The 7,696-nt window shown below is 40.8% G+C and overlaps 1 protein-coding gene across 1 annotated transcript; it reads left to right on the plus strand.

The window, feature by feature from the left end:
- The first annotated feature begins 1,605 nt into the window (after positions 1-1,605).
- On the plus strand, positions 1,606-2,076 carry LOC150037909 (uncharacterized). The gene has a single exon (XM_090311071.1). The coding sequence runs from the start codon at positions 1,606-1,608 to the stop codon at positions 2,074-2,076; it is 471 nt and encodes a 156-aa protein (XP_090167197.1).
- The last annotated feature ends 5,620 nt before the right edge of the window (positions 2,077-7,696 follow it).

The following is a 7,696-nucleotide window of genomic DNA, read 5'->3' on the forward strand; positions in this document are numbered from 1 at the left end:
CTACCGCAAACTGAATGCGGCAACAAAGAAGGATCATTTCCCTTAGCCTTTGATCGACCAAATGCTAGACCGCCTAGCAGGAAATGATTACTACTGCTTCTTGGATGGATATGCCGGCTATAACCAAATCATGATTGCTCCTGAGGATCAAGAGAAAACCACAGTCACCTGCCCCTATGGAACATTTGCGTTTCAACGCATGCCGTTCGGCCTATGCAATGCGCCGAGCACTTTCTAGAGGTGTATGATGGCCATCTTTTCTGAGTATCTTGAAGATTCTGTAGAAATTTTCATGGACGACTTCTCGGTGTATGGGCAAACATACGAAGTCTGTCTTATCAATCTAGAGAAGATATTGAAAAGATGCAAAGAGACGAACCTTGTGCTACACTGGGAGAAATGTCACTTCATGGTGAAGGAAGGTATTGTGCTGGGGAACAAAGTCTCCAAGGATGGGCTGGAAGTGGACAAGACGAAGATTGAAGCATTTTTAAAGCTTCCACCTCCAGTGAATGTGAAGGCTGTCAGGAGCTTCTTAGGACATGCTGGGTTTTATAGACGTTTTGTGAAAGACTTTTCAAATATTGCATGACCATGAGTGCATTGCTGGAGGCAGAAAGAGCATTTAACTTTGATGACCAACGCCTCAACGCATTCAAGATACTGAAGAACGCATTAACAACCGCACTTGTGTTGATCGTATCGAACTGGACACGGCCCTTTGAATTAATGTGCGACGCAAGCGACTATGCAATGGAAGCATTGCTGGTGCAAAAGAAGAAAACAATGCTACATCTTATCGCATATACGAGTAAAACCTTGAACCCTACTCAAACAAATTACACTATCACAGAAATAGAATTTCTTGCGGTGATATTTGCATTGGAAAAATTCAGAACTTACTTGCTAGGAACTAAAGTAATTGTTCACACTGACCACTCGGCAATAAATATATTTGATGACAAAGAAAGATGCGAAGTCGAGATTGATTCGATGGGTTCTTCTCCTTCAAGAATTCAACATGGAAATCAATTATCACAAGGGGATGGAGAACCAGGTTACGGACCATTTATCCAGATTAGAAAATCTAGAGGTAAACCACAATCAGTTAGAGGTGAACGCAACTTTCCCAGATGACCAACTATTTAAAATTAAAGAATTACCGTGGTATGCAGATGTGGTCAATTTTCTGGTTTGCGAACAATTCCTTGAGGATTACATAGCCCACCAGAAGAGGAGGCTCAAACATGAATGTAGTTCATATTATTGGTACGAGCTAAATCTTTTTCAGAGGGGATCAGACCAGATTTTGTGCCTATGTGTACCAGACACTGCTCACCAATGCATACTATCACAATGCCATGACTCGCCATATGGAGGACACTTTGGAGGCCAACGCACAGCAGCAAAGGTGTTACAAGGTGTTACAATATCCTCCATGTGGCCACCACATACTGTCCACAAACAAATGGTCAAGTTGAAGTGTCCAATAGGGAAATCAAGCTGATATTAGAGAAAGTGGTAAAACCTTCATGAAAAGATTGGGCAATGAAGCTGGATGATGCCTTGTGGGCATACAAGACCGCCTATAAGACACCTATAGGCATGTCCCCGTATGCGCTGATGTTCGGAAAGGCATGTCATTTACCGCTTGAGATGGAGCATAAAGCAATGTGGGCGGTGAAAAAGCTTAATTTCGAGTTAAAGGCCACAGAGGAAGCAAGGAAACTTCAGTTGGTCGAGCTTGATGAATGGAGAACACAAGCTTATGAGAATGCCAAAATTTACAAAGAGCATGCAAAAGGATTGCATGACAAACAGCTATGCGAAAAGAATCTCCACGTCGGACAAAAGGTCTTATTATTCAATTCGCGGCTACGACTCTTTCCTGGTAAATTAAAGTCACGCTGGTCCGAGCCCTTTATAATCAAAGAAGTATTTCTGCATGGTGCGGTTGAATTAACTAATGAGGAAGGGACCCGCACATTCAAGGTTAACGTGCAAAGAGTCAAGATATATTGCGGAGGTGATTTTCATCGGGAAAATACCTCCGTAGACTTGAGAAATCCTGAATGAAGAAAAATCGAGTGGCCCCTGCATTGATATGCGACAAAAACTCGTCAGGGGCGCAAGTCTTTTAGAGTATCCTTTTCCTATCAGTGATTTATGAACTCACACTACCTTTGTTTTATATTTGTTATCATTTATTTGTCTTTTTCTTTTAATCCTTGCAAAAAAAAAAAAAAAAGGAGAAAAATTTTGTTAACCCTGTCTTTTATTTGACCCTTTCGATGTTTTCTTTGCAATGATCATGGTGAACGATTGCAGAGGAGCTACACGGAAGATGCAACTAGCTTATTCCACCACCGCAATCGAAGAGAGAAGTTCGCCACAAAGAAGGATGTGATTACAATTAATGCAGGCGACAGAGCAAATTTGGGGGTTGTCTCTTTCCTTGACTTTGTTTATTCCAAATTTTGCACTCTCGCATTTCATTTTAACTTTGATAATTTTATCATCGCATCCTCTTTAGTCGGCGCAATCATTAAACATTGATTAATTTAGTAAGTCACCGCATTATTTCTCTTTGCCAATTATAATTTCAATGATAAAATGCATGCCTCTATTTTTTATATGTACTAGAGTCAATTTAATTGTAGGATAGCCAACTCATGAAATATTTCTAGAAGTTAGTGGTCCACCAGCTTTCTTTCAAACTGACTTTTACAAAACTTCCTAAGAGCATCGCATGAATTCTTTCAATCTTTCAGCAATGAGGACATTGTTATGTTTAAATTTGGGGGTGCGGTATTCATTTTTAACCTTGCTATTTTTAGAAAAAAAAATCATAACGTTGCAATCGGATCCTACTCATAGTTGGATGTCTGCATGACACCCATGGGAGCAAGCCAAAATGAAGGTAGGAATCAGGATCAACGCATAAATAAAATGATCGCAACTCTGCTGCCAAATGGCATGAGTTTAAACTGAGAAAGAGTGCCTTGCTTGTAGTTGGATATCCGTATGACACACATGGGAGGCAAGCCAAAACGAAGGCTAGGCACTTAGATCAGCACAAGGTCATGGAAACAAATATCTAAACTACGCAAGGATAAAAATCATTTGAAAACACCCTAGTTGAAAAAGTTTTTTTTTTATGAAATAAATCATGCGATGCCCTGGAAACAAGTAAAGTCTTTTTTAAGGTTAAACTTGTGGTCCCTAAATTTTAGAAATATCTTAAGAAAAGACCTTAATAGGAATTAAGGAGATTTTGGAACATAGGATTTGAATAAGGCACCTCAAGAAATCTAAGAAAGGAAAAGGCGGCTAACTTTCTAGAGAAAATCTTTAGTTTATGCTTGAGGACAAGCATTATTTTAAATTTGGGGGCGTGATAATGCGCAGAAATGCACGTTATTACAGTGCAAAGATATAAAACAATGAGGGATTGTGACGGTAAAAATATATAAAATCGCGTCCAAAAGCATTCAGTTTAGAACATTACAATCACATGCGTTCGCTGCATTAAAGCAACTAATTTATGTATTTTGTGCAGGAAAATGCGTTGGCGCAAGGTGGAATTGCGATCCAAGGAAATTAGCGTCCGAGCGCATAAGAGATTGCGATCACAAGGCTATGCGATCATGTGCATTCGCGAAGATCTGCTCAAGAAAGTGGCCGCATAGAGCCGGCACATCAAGGTGAAAGCTTAATAAATCACGATGGGACAAAAAGCTGATGATTGTCGAATCCGAATTTAGTTGACAAGCCGTTAACGACAACTGTAGCAAGTACACTCAACTTTTCGGTGACAATTCATTGGCGCATCAAACAGAGAATTAATGACATCCCATTAATGCAATCATTTGAGAGAAAAGCTCTTCACCCTGAAGCTCTATAAATACCGAAGGCCACCTTCATTAAAGGAGTTCGGTTCTGTTATTCAGAATTTAGAGTTCTTCTTCACTATATACTTAGATAGTCGTAGTCTGTAATTTTATATAATTAGAAGGTGGAGGTGAGTGAAGGGAGAATACGTCGAAAGATCGTCCTGGTTAACGCGAAAGAGTGCAGGGAAGCGTTAAGAATAGAGAAAGGGCTAACTTTTGCGGAAGCAAGAACATTCTTTGAGCAAAGTAGAGAGACGGTGTAAAAGCCTTGGGACGCAAGACATTGCTACCAAGCTTTCTATCCTTATTTTCCATTGTCATTGTGTATTCTGAACTTATTTATAAAATGGAATTTGCATCTCTATATCTATTCACTCTCTTTACATTACGCATGAGTAACTAAACTGTCGAATGGGTTGAGAAGCACTTAGCTAGCATAACATGAGATGTTCATTTTATGCGATCATCTTGTATTATATATGTGTCATTCGTCCTTTAGAGATACTTGGGAGGGTGGTCTAAGGATAGAATCTAGGCTTGGAAAAGTCAAATTAGAATCTAGGCTCGGAAGAGTCAGATTAGAACTGCATAATCAAGAGATAGAAGCTTAGGAATAAGTTCTATTTTCTATTAATGCATCACATGCACCTTAGAGATAGGATATGATGGTATGCGGTCACCTTGTACCTATATGCATCAATCATCATCGCATAGGCAAGAAATAGAGACTTAGGAATAAGTCCTATAGACACCATCGCATACATCGCATGCGTCCTAAAATTAGGAACTATAGCATTTACATTGGAAGATGAATTGTTGTTGTATGGGTGTAGCATGATCGCATAGCTTGAACGTAATTTCAAGAAGCGCTAGCTAGATACCTTCTCAACCCGTTCCCCTGTATACTCATTGTATCTTTCATATTATTAACTCTTTTCTCAATTCCACCACATAAACTTTATACCTTAAACATCATACCAATCAACGCATTTTTTTATTTGTCACTGCAAAGAGAACTGGAATTACCATCGCATACTGTTTCCATAGCCTTTGTGTTCGACCCTGGGTTTACCAGGCAACTTAGTAGGGTTTATACTTGGATCTTGCTAAGAAAACTTGCATGCACAATGCATACACCACCATCGCAACCTACACCATTATTTCATCGCATTGACCATGCATCAACCTCTCGAGCTAAGAGAAGGTGTGTGGCGCCACATCGTTCAAGCCCTGGAATTAGCCGTTAAGGGAGCTATCTATCTACTTGCCTCTACTTCGAAGAAGGAGTGAATTCCATCTTGTGTAGCTAAGCTCCCAGCTCCCAAATGAGACGAACTCCCAAAATGGTAGGTTTAAATCGGCGACCTAGCCACTCGCACCCATACAAATCAAATGACCGCTCTCAATGCCAGGAGTTCCTAACTCACTCAAGATTGAGATCATGTTCATCCTAGTGAAGTGAAGTCTCTGTCATGAACAGTGTTATATAACAAGACGTTAACACTTCAGGGTCAGGTCTTATACAAATTCTTTGTATAGGACATCGCCGCTCGCATGTCCCATACACGAATGATCAGGATCAGACCATTTGTGACAAGTCACAACACTTGTGATCATTCCACAAAGTGAGCCGCATCCATAGCGTTACCAGGATAAGGTTTCCCTCCTATATCCATATACTATAGACCATTTTGGTTATCACTCAAGACATGATCCATTTGTATGTCACCACATACTTGCTTAAGTTACATACAGATAACCAGGGATTTTATGTTTATTGGTTTGTGGTAAAGCAAATAAAACATACAACTGAGCAAAATCAAGATATGAAGTAAATATCATATATTATACAACACGAGCGTTCATATAAACTATTTACAAGCTACAGAACAAGAGTCTTTAAGGCATCAACCCCAACAATCTCCCACTTGTCCTAAAGCGAAGTGGGGTGTACATTAAACTAGTACAAAACAATAAACTAGGGCATAAAAGCCCAGTACAAGAAAATCTTCCACTTGCCCGAGTCCAGCCGCGGGCGATGTTGTAGACCCATGCTCCATACGTGACTCTCAAACACTATAGTCGTGAGAGCCTTCATAAATGGGTCAGCAACATTGTGCTCCGAAGTGATCTTTGTGACGATCACGTCCCCTCGATGCACTATCTCGTGGATCAAATGATACTTCCGCTCTATGTGTTTGCCATGTCTGTGACTCATCGGCTCCTTGGAGTTCGCCACTGTCCCACTATTATCATAATATAGGGTAATGGGTGTAGACATATCTGGAACAACTTCCAGTTCTATCAAGAACTTCCTGAGCCAGACGACCTCCTTAGCAGCTTCGCAAGCCGCTACGAACTCCGCCTTCATAGTGGAGTCGGCAATGCACCCCTACTTATTGCTTCACCACACTACAGCTCCTCCGTTAAGAGGAAAGACTGACCCTGACGTGGACTTGTGAAAGTCCTTAACAGTCTGAAAGTCAGAATCTGTGTATCCAGTAAGGATCAAATCCCTATATCCATACACGAGCATGTAGTCCCTCATTCTCCGAAGATACTTGAGGATGTTCTTCACTACGGTCTAGTGACCCTAGCCTGGGTTAGACTGATGCCTACTGACTATACCCACAGCGTAGCATCGCATACATCAAACTGACAATGATAGACGCACATGGGACCCGTCTCATCTTCTCAACCTCTTGAGGCGTCTTAGAACAGATGTCCTTAGACAACGTGACTCCATGCCTGAATGGTAGTAGGCCCCTCTTGGAGTCCTACATCAAGTACTTGAGCAACATCTTATCTATGTACAATGCCAGAGACAGTGCTAACACTTTGTTCATACGATCCCGAAAGATCTGTATACTTAGAACAAACTAAGTGTCTCCCAAATCTTTCATTTGGAATTGGGTCGCTAGCCAGTTCTTAACTGCAGTCAGTAGACCTACATCATTTCCAATGAGTAGTATATCATTTACATACAACACTAAGAAACTACTGAAGAGTTGATGATCTTCTTATAGACACAAGGTTCATTAACGTTCTGCTCAAAGCCGTACAACTTGATCGCAATATCAAACCATATGTTCCAAGATCAAGAAGCCTGTTTCAGCCCGTAGATGGACTGATTTAGCTTGCAAACATTTTTCTCTTGACCTTGGGCTATAAATCCCTCGGGTTGCACCATATAAATGGTCTCCTCAAGATTGCCATTCAAAAAGGTCGTCTTGATGTCCATTTACTAAATCTCATAATTATAATAAGTTGCAATGGATAGGAGGATGAGGATCAACTTTAACATGGCAGCAGGCGAGAAAGTATCCTCATAGTCGACTCCCTCTACCTGGGTATAACCCTTTTCCATAAGTCGAGCCTTGAAGGTTTGTACCTTCCCATCAGCACCCCGTTTGCACTTGTAGATCCATTTCCAACCTATAGGTCTTACCCCATCAGGTTGATCTACAAGATCCCATACTGAGTTGAAGTACATCGAATCCATCTCGAGATCCATGGCTTTGACCCATTCATCCCAGTCAACATCCTTCATTGCCTTCTGATAAGACAAAAGATCCTCAACAACACCATCTGCTATCATAGCAAGGATTTTCATGAAACCCAGATAGTGAATGGGCAGGTTCGCAACCCTCCCACTACATTGAGATTCTCTCAACTCTTGAGGCGGAACTGACCTACTAGATGAACTCCCATCAACAACTCTTGTTCATGTAGCAGGCTCTTCAACAACTCTTGTTGAAGTTTCAGTAGTTTTATTAGAAAGCTCACACAACACGACTTTACTT

This window comes from Benincasa hispida, chromosome 2 (assembly GCF_027475165.1).
Source record: "Benincasa hispida cultivar pf3 chromosome 2, pf3_genome.v1.1, whole genome shotgun sequence".
Lineage (NCBI taxonomy): Eukaryota > Viridiplantae > Streptophyta > Magnoliopsida > Cucurbitales > Cucurbitaceae > Benincasa > Benincasa hispida.